Below are 15,887 nucleotides of genomic sequence, written 5' to 3'. Positions count from 1 at the left end.
GGGGTATTGTGTGAAGATTGATGAGGACTTGAATTTATTTAATCCATTTTAGAATAATGCTGTAACGTCACATAATGTGGAAAAAGTCAAGGGGCTGAATACTTTCAGAATGCACTGTATCTACTTTCCAAATGCACTGTATATAATTTATGCAGCAGCATACAAGACATTTTTGGACTCACCTTGTTGTGCTGTGCTCACTTGAACAGGAAGGTGGCGCCTCAGTCCTTCGTCGGCAAATTTTGTCATCTATCTTTGTCATCAAAGTCTGGCATTCTCTGTATTTATGGTGCTTTTAAGGCAACTGGGAACTCGAGAGAAAAAAACAATGTTGAATCATGACGTCAGTGATCTTCAGGTAGGAGCTCTAAAGAGGCCCGAGTTCCCGACTTGGAATTCTGAGTTTGATGACTGTTCAAAACGTATTTTCCCAGTCGTAGCTCTTTTTTTCCTGAGTTCCCAGTTGTCTTGAACATGACAGAAGTCATGCTGGATTGACAACATGGCCAATGTATTCAACCTTTTCTGGCCCATCGTGTTGAATGTTTATCCTTTTAAGCTTGGAAAAGAGACCCTTAAACCCAGACTTGGACCACACACCCATTCCACTGAATAGCAGGTTAATGATTGCTTTGCAACGCTTGCAGTTAGACGCTGATTCCTTCTAAACCACTCATAGTTGAATTTGCGATTTCCAACTTGTTGTGTAATGTTTATGTCCAATGGCCGATGAGCACCGATACGTTTTTATCTAATTTCTCTTCATATTGAAAAGGCTTGAAAAGGATTTGCAAGTAGATTGTCAACTTGATTCATGATGATGACTGCTAGCTTGCTAGCTAAGATTTTGAAAGTATGATGTTGGCATGATCAGTCCAATCAAAGCTACGGTAGATATAACGGGATTTGACGTCATTTTATCTGTGGCCAATGACCTTGAGCCTTCTTGGATGGGCACTTCTAATGTAACTCTATGGCAGCCCCCAAGGGGCTTGGATTTTCAACCTTTACCCATAGATTTTGCAGTGACTTAGTGTCCTCATGAGTGACAGAACACTGACCCAATCACGGCACAACTAGAGAACATTACCAACCGCTACGCTCCGTATTTTCCGCTGGCTGCCCCACCACCACAGAAAGCGCTGAGCTAGGCTGAAACACCTGCATTTTGAAGCTGCCTTACTCAAGAAAGTAAAAAGAAACCATGATTGTATGCAGCTTTTTTAACTCATTTTTTTTTAAATTCATTGTTTGCAAACTGATATGTGGCAGATTTATTTCTGTCTATTCAACCCTAGTTTCAATCATAGTTTAAGGAACTCATTGTCACATTCTCTCCACTCAACCCTAGACTTAGTTTTCATGTGTCCATGTTGAACTTTGAATCTCTGGGAATGAGCAACATACCAAAATAACATGGAGACTAGACACAACCACATTTTGGCTTAATTAGGGTGCCAGTGTACTAAGGTCTTGAATTCCAAGATTGTAAGGGCTAATGATAACATAATGGGTCTAAGAGAGAATGGCACTGAGCGAATGGCTGTTTTAGCTACAAGTGAAATTGCACACACCCTGTCAACAGCAGGTGTGTGCAATTGTATTTAAGATTGGGGCTTCCATGTAGGCCTGCCTTGTGTATACAATCTTGGCATTTTATACCATTCAGGAATTTCCCCTTCACCTTGTGAAGGTTATTGTATGAAAGGAGGACGAGAGTGGGGGTGTTGTGCTTTAGTTCAAGTTCTATGGATCAAGATCTGTAAGTATGTTTCAGGTTTGAGTGCCCATACCCTTGAACTATTTATCTATCAAATCCCCACATTACACAGGGTCTGCAACAGCATCATGCTTTATATCCTACATATGCATCTTCATAACTTTTATGCATTCCTCCAAATCCCTAATTACATATAGTCTTCATAAAATGACAGGGAAAGCCACTGTTGTTTTGAAGGCATGTTGAGACATTGAACTAATGAATTCAACCACTTAGTATTTGCTTTGTACTGTATGTGGGGGCTTGTAATTGACACATGTGTGACATGTACACACAGGGCTGAATGTAAAAGGCATGGGTTCACTAGGAACCAAATAGGCTAAAAGGAGGGACTAACCTGAACTTGTCCAATAACAAATGCAGATTCCCCCCCCCCCCCTTAAATGTTTTGCTACGGTTTTCCCTAATGAATACACCCCATGTAGTGGTGTGTTGGTTGAGTGTGCAGGCCCTGGTATGTTGCCACTTCTCCCCCCTCTTCACTTCCCCAACTGGGCCAGAGAGACCAGCTGTGGGGAGTGTGTGCTCTGTTTATGGAAAAAGTGTAAGGGGGAGCAAGGTGGAGGGGGAGAACAAGACAGTGGTTTATGGAGCAACACAGTTTCTCACTGAGTGAGGGAGTGTTAGTTGGCTGTTAGGCTAAACAAATTAGTTGATAGATTTGCTCTTCAATTTTAGTTTGATTCAGAGCTGTGCTCTCTGTGGCTACCACCAAATTCAGTCGAAGTTGACAAATGTCTGTGTATCAAACCTCAAATTCACATTTTATACAGCCTGCTCTGTGACGGTGACTATTTCTCCAGAGAAACAACAAAGAACATTGTTTCATAGTAACGATTTAAGTGACAATGTTACACTCTATACCCTAATGTTTTTAGCCCTGTCATATAGTTCAACTTTCTTGTTTGTGTTTTAAGTAAGATGTGGCCCCTCCTTGATTCTCTGTTTTTTTGGAAGCAGGCCACCCACACCACTCCCTCTCCACCACTCCCCCTTCTCTCTAGTCATAGGCAGACACAAGCAGACTGGTTGAGTGGCAACACACGACGAGAGGGGGGAAAAGATCTGTAGAATTGAATGAGCTGTTGTAAGGGAGCCCTAGCTAGTCTCCCCCTCTGAGCCCGGGAAGTAGTGGAAAATGTGAGAAACGCTGCGCCTATTCTCCGAGTAGTTCTGAAAGGAGCACGAGGGGTAAAGACCACATCTATAAAAACGACTCCCTTCAAACCCCTGGAACTGTGACTGTCCTGAGGAGAACACTCCCCTCACACATATTCACCAACGGACCGTGGAGGTGTGAGAAGAGCCGTGGAGAGGAGCAGCTGACGCGAAACAGACGAAGCACAACGAGGAAGAGAGTAAAAAGGAGAGGGGGAGGAGAAGATGGAGGCCTTGCTTCCTGTGTTGCAGCGACACCCTGGACTGTCTGTGTTGGTGTGGGCTCTGATGTTCCGGGTGGCCCACCGACTACTACAGAATCTGCCTGTGCCCAAAGCGGTGGCGGTGGATGACTTCCGCTCCTGGAAGTGGATGAACCTCTCGGTCTCTATGGTCCACTCCCTCCTGACAGGGACTTGGGCTGTGACCTGGTGAGTCACTCTGCACTGGGACACCATTGTTCATTCATAGTAGATCCACATGATGTTGTGTTACGTAGGGTTGTGTGGAGCTGTAACAGTCACTGACAGGGGAGAGGAGGAGAGGGATGAGCATGTTCAGATGGGAAGATGTGAGGGAAATGCCACAGTACAGCCTACCCAATGGCCTTCTCAGGAAACAAATACTTACTGAGCTCTGCGACACTACATAGGCAGCGAGATGTGTTCATTTTATGCTTGTAGTTTAGAGTAGCTGATTAGGGCAGTAAATGTTCCCCTTTGTAGTTAATAACTATCTGTGTCAGGTTATTGCAAATTAGGCAGATATTGAGTCTGCAAATATGGAGCCTTAATCAGATTGTGGAAGTTTAGAAAGCACATCTGTTTTGACATAAGAAAAGTTAAAAATTCTTGAGAATCCACTCAAGTCAATTAGCCTAACTAAATTAGTGTCATGCCAAAGACAACAACAAAAAATCCACTCACGAGAATGGTGATGTAGCCCATTTTCAAAGAGAGCAAACTGGAAAAACCTGCTGGCTAGATGACTGTTGTAAAAGCTGTTATGTGAGGTGGGGACTTCTGAAGGACTACAAATCCATCCTCCATTTAGGGCCAGATCAGAGCCATAACATTATGTTACACACACTGTTTTTGTAGTACAAGTAGATATACAGTACCAGTCAAAAGTTAGGACACACCTACTCATTCAAGGGTTCTTCTTAATGTTGACTATTTTCTACATTGTAGAATAATAGTGAAGACATCAAAACTATGAAATAACATATGGAATCATGTAGTAAAAAAAAGTGGTGAACAAATCCAAATATATTTTACATTTGTGATTCTTCAAAGTAGCCACCCTTTGCTGATCTAAATAAATCTGACAGTCACCAGCAAAGCACCATCACACCACCACCTCCATGCTTCATGGTGGGGACCACACATGCGGCGATCATCCGTTCACCTACTAATATTAATGATGTACTGTACATCGAATTGTTAAATCAGCCTCCGAGACTCCAGCTAGCAAGAATGAAAAGGGGTTCAAGATGTATATAGGAAGCTACATAGACAACTATGAAGGTGAGTACCAAGTCAGTGACAGATATAACGTTAGCTAGCTACAATCATTAGTTAGCTAATTTAACTATTAACTGTAGCTAGCTAGTTACTTCGTAAAATGATGTAACGTTGACAGAATCTACCTGAGAATGTGTGTATTTTCGTTAGCTTGGTTAAGTTATGCTTGCTAGCTATATTTGCTAGCTAAAAATAATTGTTATTCATGTCTTCTACACCGTATCTAACAAATATACATTGACAGGGGAGATCACCGTGAGGGCTGCCTGTCACAGGTCCATGAGGAAGAGTGAAAAGCCACACAGCATGAGAGTAGGGAAAGGTTATAGATAGCTACTAGGGACCTTGTTAAACATCTCCTGTGAGACACTGTCATCATGGTCAAAATTGGAGACAGTGTCAACGTTTAATCTTAGCAGTAGATAGATATTAATGATGGGTCTCAATCCCAATTTAGAATTGCCCACTTAACAGGTTATTTGGTAAAGATCTGTTGATGCAGTGTTTGGTAATTGTGTTGCTGAGACACAATGTATTCCTGTATAGTTAAATGAGCCCCTAGTTAAGAAGACTAGACACTACTATGTTTATTGTTATTTATTGGCCGCATCATTCTTGTTTCTCACTTCAGTCTTATCTTCACAGATGGTGTTTAAGCACTCAGTACCAGTGATAGTGGTCCAAAGCCACTGCCCCTGTGTTGCAGGAAGTGCTCTGTGCAATCGTCTGGTGGCCCTTCTTTACCAGACAGCGCACTACTCTCAACTAAACATTCCTGCTGCACCACCAGTTCACAGCTGCACAGACACAGAACAGCGTTGGCACAAGCCAAGAACACTTGTGAGTCTATCAATATCAATAAAAAAATGCACCTGAAAAGTATTCAGCCTATGTAACAGTAAATCCTTGTTAATTAGGGTGTGAAACCAGGTCCGATTGATGGGATAGAGTTCAGTAAACCTAACTCGTGTGCTGATGGAATAAGGTAAGTTGGAGGTTCCTAGAATGGGAACATTTTTGAATATTTTTTCTTGTGATTGTTTTTGTATCCAGATGATAAGCCTAAACAGTGGCGTCTTTACGATGTAATGACAAATGTTTGGGACAAAGACTGGGGGGAAATATATAATCTATAAATCTGTATATTTTAATTCATTTTATTTGAACTTTTGGGCTTGTGCTGTTTCTGGAAAAGTTACATGAGTCTTTGTCATAATAATCTCTCCAACCTGATGTTAAGGTTTTAAAATGTTTTGCAGAAGTTCTCTCTACAAAGCACTCAATGGATACATGCCTGACATGGACCTACTCCGCGTCTCAGAAACGTATGCCAACTTTTCTCCTCTTGTGACAACAATGGAAATGTCAGCTGACCTGCCCCTGGTTGAGTCCGCCTTTGGGCCAGTGCAAGCCGGCAGTGTTCTGTCCTATCAGCTTCCACAGCCAAAGACCCGTGAAGATTGCCGATGCCACTTCTCCACCAATACTTCCATTAGATGGCTACAGGCTTCAGGCTTCCTAGTGTGCTTACGTCCTTAGCCATCAGGAGCAGTTCCACCTCAAGGCATTAGAGACAACCTATGAGATGTCACACAAAGTCCAGGTTGCTACAAGGGAGCAGAGCAGCAGCCCGGAATGGCATCAGCTCAGGAAAATGAGAATAACATTCTCTCGTTTCCGAGAGGTTTGCCATGTCCGGGGAGAGACCTCAGCTGACCGCCTAGCTGAGCGGATGTTCAAGGGATCTGATATGCAGACCATGGAGATGAAGATGGGGCTACCCATGGAGCCAGTGGCTGTACAGGAGTACTGCACACTGAAGAATGTTAACTTCTTTCCGTGTGGCTTCGTAGTGCACCCAGATGCTCCGTGGTTAGGATCCTCTCCAGATGGCATCATAATTGATCCCAGTGTAAGACCACACTTTGGACTCTTAGAGGTCAAGTGCCCAAATGTACCAAGTTATGTTGACTGCCCTTACCTGAAGATACAGAATAGAGAGCTGAAGTTGAAGAGATCGCATGCTTACTACTGGCAGGTGCAAGGTCAAATCCTTCTCACAGGTTGTAGCTGGTGTGACCTTTGTCATCCGTGCAAAGGAGGACATCCTAGTTGAAAGGATATATAAAGATCTACAGGTTTCAAAAACTATAAGAGAGAAGGTTGACCACTTTTATTTTTACCACTACTTGCAGAAGTGTCTATCTCGCACCTGAATGGATCCCCTGCATGGGTGCTAAGTTTAGTGGTTTTATGAAAAATAAGTATTGTTCTTGTGAAGAAATCTACAGTAGAATAGATTTGTTTAAAATGTATTTCAGCAAATGTTCAACAGTTAAGTTAATCAATTACACATCTCTAACATTGTATTCAATCTTGCATTCTGGCTACTCTGTGTTTACTTGATTTCTTTTCATCACCCCTGTTACTCATTGCCTAATTAAAGCCAATACAAGCTCCACACAAACTGATATTCACTACAACACAAATGATTGATACATGTCGTAGATAAACAAATTATTATTTTTCTGCTAGCAAATAAACACATGTACATTTACACTGGCTTGGCCAATGCTCTGGACCGGATCAGAGACGGCACAGTCCATTGGCAGCGCACCTTGTTCTTCATCCCCCTCAGTCGGAACAGGAGGTTTCAGTCTTCTTTCCCAAACACCAGGTCTCTTTTGAATTTGCCAGTTCCACGCGAAAACAGTAGGAACAACACCTCTTTTAAGGTATTGTCGCCCCCCAATTTTTCCCTCAAAGTCACTTTCGACGAAATGTGTACTACACACCTTTGTGTGTTTGGTGACAGTAAAGTTGTCACGACGTACTGCCACCAACCATCTTTTTCTGAACTCTACATCGACTGGGGAAACGATGGAAGCTCACAATACCATTACATTTGGAAGAAACTGAACACAGAGGCACTGAACAACATTCATTAGCACCTCCTTCGCGGGGCTGTAATTTAAACGTAGTCATTGCGAACTATTTCAGTCAGAAATGCATCGGCGACAGTTAGCTAGCTAGTAAGCTAATGATAAAAACAATAGCAGAACTCGCTCCGGAAGTCATCAACCCGATCAGAAGTAAATTAGAACGTTGGAGGCGGTATAATGCATAGAGCCTATTAACTTATCCTCTGCAGCAGATGTAACTCTGTCTTCGTTTCCTGTGATGGTCCTCATGAGTGTCAGTTTCATCATAGCGACTGAAATTGAACAAACGTTCAAAGTTCTTGATTTTCAGTATTGACTGACCTTCATGTCTTAAAGTAATGATGCATTGTTGTTTCTCTTTGCTTATTTGAGCTGTTCTTGCCATAATATGGACTTGGTCTTTTACCAAATATCTTCTGTGTACCACCCCTACCTTGGCACAACACAACTGATTGGCTCAAATACATTGAGAAGGAAAGAAATTCCACAAATTAACTTTTAAGAAGGCACACCTGTTAATTGAAATGCATTCCAGGTGACTACCTCATGAAGCTGGTTGAGCGAATGCCAAGAGTGTGCAAAGCTGTCATCAAGGCAAAGGGTGGCCACTTTGAAAAATCTCAAATATATATTGATTTAACCTTTTATGGCTGCATCCCTTGTTCTCAATTTCCACCTGAAGACATACCCTAATCTAACTGCCTGTAGCACAGCCCCAGAGGCAAGGATATGCATATTCTTGGTATCATTTGAATGGAAACATTCTGAAGTTTGTGGAAATGTTAATTGAATGTAGGAGAATATAACACAGTAGATCTGGTGGAAGAAAAGAGAAAGAAAGAGCATACGTTTTCTGTTTTTTTATTGTTGTAGCATCATCTTTCACATGTACTAGAATAGCCTCACAGTCAGATAGGATGCTGGAGATAATGTGGATGGATGACACAAGAGGGCAACTGTAGGTGTGCAAAGTTTCAGACTGATAACTTCAGGAATGGGTGAGCTACATGACATTTAGCATGAAGTCACCCAGGTGTCCCACACAAGTTGCCCAAATGTACCCAAGGGGTCGAATTGGTGAAATGACCTATAACTATATACAACAGTGCAAATAACTATATACAACATATCAAAACGCAATTCTAACACACCAAAAAAATTATAAAAATGTTTACAAAAATATTAGAAAAAAAAAACTAAACAAAAACAAGGGTAGACCCTTTGGATGTCCTCTACACAATATTTTGCTGCCTGTGCCATGTCCCATAGCAGTCTCTTTCTGCTGTAAAGCAGAGGCAAACTGAACAAGTGGTGCAGGTGATGGGGGACTTCATGCGACACAGAACACAACGACGCATCCATGCTGTGCCCTTTTGGCCCTGAGGCACAGTCATGCCTGCAGTAATGAACTTTGGCATATGATATGATAATATGATGATATATATATCTGACATGGAATATATATATATATATATATATATATATATATATATATATATATACACATACACACACACACACACACACACACAACACAAAACACACACACACAGGTTATGGGTCGTACACATGCATACACACACACACACTATGTATAGCCAATGTGTACTTTACACATTTCATCACACATTTCATTGCAAATTGCAGAAAAGAAAATGTTTTTTTTGCAAAAAATAAATTAATAATAATATTTATATTTAAAACAACGGCATTAACACTTACCAGTCCAGAATTGCGTCCTGTCCTTGCAGAAACAGCTCCTCAATGTTTGAATCATAACAGTGTTCACTCAAAGATTCTTCAAACAAAAAATCTGTCTCACTTTCTCGATCAATCTCTTCTATAATCTGGTGCAAATCTGTATACTTAGACTTGGACTTCGCTTTTCTTGATTTATTCGCCATGATGTCTTCAATGAAATCGTTGAAAAAACACTTTCCAAAACACTGCTCTGCGTAACGAGCGTGACTGCAACTAGACTGATGGTCAATGGCGAAGGAAGTTCGTTACGCGTGCGTTTACAAACAAGGGATGGTGGTCCAACCCATAACCATCACATTACCTCAGCTCATTGGCTATCTACCCAGCTAGATTTCAAGAAGATCAGTGGTCATTGGGCAGAAATACAGTAAATCAACGAAACTTTGCTAATATTATTGGTGCGCAATGAGGTCATTGCTCGTTGTCTTCAAATCAGTTCACTTCGGTCAATACTCCCCGCAAAAAAAACAATCAAGTTTGGCTGTGTTGCAAACATCCAGAGGATTGCAATGAAACCAACCATGACTAGATAAACAATTGTTTACTGTGTGTAATTACGTCCAATGCTCCGTAAAAAAGTTGATATAGATGGAATTCACGACACAAACGGTTTACAAAATGTTTCGTTTTAGGCTATAAAAATTGATTTTATCGAGAAAAAAAACGGCACTTCATTTGATCACTGGGACCGTCAGGAAGAGAAATAAGAGCAAGATATCAGAATGTAAGTCATAATTTTACCTTCAGATGTGAATGTGTCAAAACTGTCATGGCGGAAAATGTTTGTTGTTGTTGATCGCTCTTCTCAAACAAAAGCATGGCATTTGTTCTCTGTAATAGCTATTTAAAATCGGAAAACGTAGTTTGATTACCAAGATTCTAATCTTTTGAAGGATGTAAGACACTTGCATTTTCAAGAATGTTTAATGTTACGACGTTGTATTTTTAATTAGTCACTCTGAAATTTCCCCGGATGTTGATCCCTGTACGGGGATCGCAACCATAAGAGGTTGATTTAACTTTTTTTTGGTTACTACATGATTCCATATGTTATTTCATAGTTTTGATGTCTTCACTATTATTCTACAATGTAGAAAATAGTAAAGATAAAGAACCCTTGAATGAGTAGGTGTCCAGACTTTTGACTGGTAGTTTGTGTGTGTGTGTGTATATATATATATATTACACAGTACCTGCACTACTTGCATAGCTGACAACACATGCGTACATAGGCAGGCTATACAATTTAGGCTAGTAATAGATGTTTTATAAAGTGAAAGCAGTTATATTCGACAAGCTGCTGTTCATGTAGTTCACTGATTATTGCCATACACGTGTTCACCCTGACCTGCTAGACATCATCAGGTCATGCATTAACAAGGGAATGTACTGTCTCACCGTAGACTTTGCTATAGACCTTGTGAAGGCACAAATCATCTTGTAAAGAAGCAGGAGAATCGCTGTTACCAGATCATGATACTAAGTCTGTGCTTAGTCAGACTATTCTCTACAGCAGGGTTTACCAAACTTGCTCCTGGGGCCTCCCCTGGTTGCACGTTTTTGTTTTTTGCCCTAGCACTACACAGCTGATTTCAAATAATCAAAGCTTGATGATGAGATGATTATTTGAATCAGCTGTGTAGTGCTTGGGCTAAAACAAAAACGGGCCCCCGGGACCAAGTCTGGGAAACCCTGCTCCACAGTGAGCCCTGTGTCTGAATGAGAGGAACTCAGACTTAACTGTCCATAACCATGTATCCCTGTCCTCTCCAGTGTGATCATTTCGCCTGAGTTGGCAACCAACATTCACTCCTTCTACACGGCCCCGGCCTACATGCTCATCTGCATCTCATCAGGTCAGTCACTACCCCTTTAAGATGGCTGCTAAAATACCTGTATGTGAAAGGGTTAAATAAAGGTAAACTGGGAAGCCATTAACATTGACCACAAATGGTGTGGGAGAGTGGGGTTCATCGTGGGGAGTCTGTAAACACTTCAACATTTTGTAATAATGGCTTCAGTCTGGCTTGATCAATTTTTATTTTTTTAAGTTAAAAGGCATGGAGTGAATCCTGAGCTTGACAGCTACTTTTGTTCCTAATAATAGCTGGGATATCCTGGGAAAATAAATACTCTCCGCCCATCTCACCGGGCTCAAATAGGGGATGGGCCACACCTTCGGATTGCTATGGGCACCAAAACGAATCCCCTAAAGACCCAGCAGTCTAAAGCCCTGCTGAAAGATGTGATGACGAGATGTGACTAGTGTTGGGTGTTATTATTCTGCGTGTCTCGCATGCATGTGTAACTGAAGCTGCAGGTCTGAGGAGAGCCAGCCTGACAACTGCAAACCTTCCATTCCATTGAGACAGATTGCCATTTATAGAGGTTCACACAACACTCATTTTTGAAATCCAGTCTAAAGCGGTATTCCTGTGTTTTCCTTTCAAGTGTAACACAAATGTCCATGGTGCTGATAATTAGGATGGACTATGCCAGTACGGTCCAATATATTTCTCTCCGCTGATATATGTAGGACAGGGAAGTCCTGGCCATTTTGTTTATGGTACTACTGTTATCAACAATTTAGATGGCCTCATCCGTTGTTTGCACCTTGATAAGTAATCCATAGAAATAGAATCTCAGGCTCTGTTCCAATATCCACACTAGCATAGAATTTGAATGAAGCAATGTATTGGGCATGCATTCAAAGGGGTATGCTGGAATGCACATTGGAACGTGGCCTAAGATTAGATAGCTCTTAGATCAACTTTGTACTAGTATCCCGTGCATATAGCCAAGTTATCGTTACTCATTGTGTATTTATTATTACGCGTTTTACTTTTCAAATCACATTTTATTGGTCACATACACACATTTAGCAGATGTTTGTGGGTGTAGTGAAATGCTTGTGTTCCTAGCTCCAACAGTGCAGTACTATCTAACAATACACACATCTAAAAGTAAAACAATGGAATTTTTTTTCTTGCCATTGTTGGGAAGGGCCCATAAGTAAGCATTTCACTAAGTCTACTCCTGTTTGTGATTAATACAATTTTATTTAGAATGCTCAAAAGGCCTCAACTGAGGCATTGCTCTTTACTCTCCTTTGACAGGATACTTTGTACAAGATGCAGGTGACATCATTCTAACTAGACATGCAAGAGGATCCTGGGAGTTCTTAATTCATCATGTTCTGGTAAGATAATTTACCTTTTTATTGTTTCAGTTTGTATCTGGTAAGAATTTAAATATGGCCTCTTTTTTAAAATATATATATATTTATTTATTTATTTTATTTATTGTTACAGCAGCTACTGCTAGATTGTGTCTGAAGGTTAGTTACAGTATTTTAATTCACTGGTTTTGTTTTATGACCTTGTGAAACCAGAATGATTGCTGCGCTCACACTTTGTTTCACTTCAAGTGAAGTGAATTGAAACAATGTGAGCTGTGAAGAAATTTTGCAGATGACATCTTAATATTGTATGGTACTAAGAGGAATCGTACTCCTCCTAGGGGGATTTTACTGTGTCAGTAGTGACATTTTAAAGGTGCCACAGTGAGGGCCTGTTCTGTAATCTAAATAAATGCTCCTGTGTGCCTATCCCTGATTGCAGGCGAACAACACCCACCCTTGTGTGTGGTGGGATGTGTGTTGTGTTGAACACAGGGCATCTTGCAACTGATCTGAGGCACACATTGAGCTGAGCTTCCCTGTGTCTCCGATCAGTCAGTGTTCACTATATATACAAAAGTATATGGACACCCCTTCAAAATAGTGGATTCTGCTATTTAAGCCACACATGGCTGACAGGTGTCTAAAATCGAGCACACAGCCATGCACTCTCCATAAACAAACATTGGCAGTAGAATAGTCTTACTGAAGAGCTCAGAGACTTTCAACGTGGCACCGTCATAGGATGCCACCTTTCCATCAAGTCAGTTCGTCAAATGTCTGCCCTGCTAGAGCTGCCCCAGTCAACTGTAAGTACTGTTATTGTGAAGTGGAAACGTCTAGGAGCAACAACCGCTCACAGAACGGGACCGCCAAGTGATGAAGCTCGTAGCGCGTAAAATCGTCTGTCCTCAGTTGCAACACTCACTACTGAGTTCCAAACTACCTCTGGAAGCAACGTCAGCACACAAACTGTTCATCGGGAGCTTCATTAAATGGGTTTTCATGGCCTAAGATCACCATGCGCAATGCCATGCGTTGGCTGGAGTGGTGTAAAGCTCGCCACCATTGGACTCTGGAGCAGTGGAAGCACGTTCTCTGGAGTGATGAATCACGCTTCATCATCTGGCAATCCGACGGACAAATCTGTGTTTGGTGGATGCCAGGAGAAGGCTACCTGCCCAAATGCATAGTGCCAACTGTAAAGTTTGGTGGAGGAGGAATAATGGCCTGGGCGATTTTTCATGGTTCGGACTTGCCCCTGATTTCCAGTGAAGGGAAACCTTAATGCTACAGCATACAATGACATTCAGGGTTGGGCAACTCCAGTCCTCAGGGGCCTGATTGTCACACTTTTTCTCCATCCCTAGCAAACAGCTGATTTAATCAAATTGCATTCTAAACTGAAGATCATGATTAGGTGAATTTTGGAGTCAGGTGTATTAGCTGGGGCAAAACTGTGACCCCAATCAGGCCCCCGAGTACTGGGATTGCCCACTCCTGCCAGACGATTCTGTGCTTCAAACTTTGTGGCAACAGTTTGGGCAAGGCCCTTTCCTGTTTCAGCATGACAATGCTCCCGTGCACAATGCAGGTCCATACAGAATGGTTTGTCGATCGGTGTGGAATAACTTGACTGGCCTGCAGTGCCCTGACCTCAACCAGGGTTGAGCAAAGTCCCCGCAGCAAGTCCCCGCAGCAATGTTCCAACATCTAGTGGAAAGCTTTCTCAGAATAGTGGAGGCTGTTGTAGGAGCAAAGGGATCAACTCCATATTAATGCCCATGATTTTGGAATGAGATGTTCGACAAGCAGGTGTCCACATACTTTTGGTCATGTAGTATTTGTCCCAATATTCTGACCACTAGTTGGTTGATTAGTGTTTTTTTGGTGATCCATTAATCATACAGTATATTCAATATAAATTGTACATTTTTCCCCAGTTTTACTATTGCAAAGATTACTGTATCCCAATTGCCTTACAGCTGTAAGGCGGCAGAGTGCCGTTGGTATATATTAAATACTTTCTCTCTGTCCTTCCCTTCCTCAGGTGCTCTGGTGCTTCCTGTATTCTCTGTACTCGCACCTCTACGTGGCCGGTGCTGTGGTGGCTCTCTTTGTGGAGGTTAACAGTGTCACCCTGCATTTGAGGCTAATGCTGAAGCTAGCATCACAGCAGTCGTCCCCTCTGTACCAAATCAATAAGTTCCTCAACCTCTTCACCTACATCGTCTTCCGCCTCAGCGCACAGTTCTACCTCACATATTACATCGTCCAGAACTACTCCTGGATGGACAAAGGAGGCTACTTCCTGGTTACCATGACCCTCATGAACACCATGATCCTGATCTACTTTTATCGTCTTCTCCGCGCCGACTTCTTCCCCCGGAGCAGGGCTCATATGGAGCAAAATGGCACCCACAACAACGTCAAAAAGTTCCTCACTGAATGACACCGATAGTGACATGACCATATACCAGATATTGTGTTTGGTGTGTTTGTTCGGTTACATATCTCATCGCATTGTGTCAAGCTGTGACTTCATTATTATTATTATAACAACAAAAAAGCTCTCTCTCAATGGCTCGTGTTGTAGTGAGAGGCGGCCAGGAAAGGATGTGGACAGTGGTACGTGCCCTATAGTGATGATTATGCCCACTGTGGCTGAAGATCTCACACTAACAGGGCAGCATACAGTGAGAGACTGGTCTGTTAACACTGACAGGGATAATCCTACTAAATTACTTCCAGGATACTGTGCCACTTTTGCTTCTGATCATAGCTAATACAATTGTTTACAATATAGGAATGTACATGATTCATGTGGAATGCTCTTTAACAGAAAAACTGCTAACAATCATACATGCATGCATACAGTAGAGAAACAAACTGCCAAGGATAACAGGCACCACCTTGGTTGCTGTACGTTCCACCCCACAAATTCTGTCAGGTGTCACTTAGCAACATAGTTTTATTGAAATTTCCACTAATAGGATTTTGTAAATATACTATAGTACAATCAATATCTTACACTAACAAACTGTCAGACAATACATCTGTTTTACTTTCATTCTTCACTGTTTGGTCTCAAAAGGTCAACACCAATACATGGGTGACAGGCATTCTTACAACAGCGACCATTCATTCCATAAATCTAACGTAGTGAAATGCATTTATCCCCTGGAAAGTAGCTGAATGTACAGCCAGGTCAATTTGTATTTATTTATTGAGGTTACAAGAATTGCTTCTCTTCAAATTATTTATCAAAGTGAATCAAACCGAAACGGACAGGTCCAGAGGATGGGTTAGCCTTGAGTCTTGGTAAGCCATAGTAGTGCCTCTACCGCAGTTCCTTCTCAACAATCTTCCCTGGATAGCCCCCACAGTATGTCTATAGATGGTGTTGGGGAAGCTACTTTGAAAATAAACGCAGCAAAAAAAGAAGCGTCTTCTCACTGTCGACTGTGTTTATTTTCAGCAAACTTAACATGTGTAAATATTTGTATGAACATAACAAGATTCAACAACTGAGACATTAACTGAAC

The 15,887-nt window shown here is 41.7% G+C and overlaps 1 protein-coding gene across 1 annotated transcript; it reads left to right on the top strand.

Annotated features, from left to right (window-relative positions):
• Positions 1-1,637: 1,637 nt before the first annotated feature.
• LOC139548035 (TLC domain-containing protein 1-like) lies at positions 1,638-15,791 on the top strand. The gene is made up of 5 exons (XM_071357328.1): positions 1,638-1,762; positions 2,741-3,369; positions 10,938-11,020; positions 12,281-12,363; positions 14,393-15,791. The coding sequence occupies exons 2-5, from the start codon at positions 3,164-3,166 to the stop codon at positions 14,792-14,794; spliced, it is 774 nt and encodes a 257-aa protein (XP_071213429.1). The 5' UTR covers positions 1,638-1,762; positions 2,741-3,163; the 3' UTR covers positions 14,795-15,791.
• Positions 15,792-15,887: the final 96 nt, after the last annotated feature.

Source organism: Salvelinus alpinus, chromosome 21, assembly GCF_045679555.1.
Source record: "Salvelinus alpinus chromosome 21, SLU_Salpinus.1, whole genome shotgun sequence".
Lineage (NCBI taxonomy): Eukaryota > Metazoa > Chordata > Actinopteri > Salmoniformes > Salmonidae > Salvelinus > Salvelinus alpinus.
The sequence above is the reverse complement of the archived record's forward strand: the minus strand, read 5'-3'. Positions and strand labels throughout refer to the sequence as shown.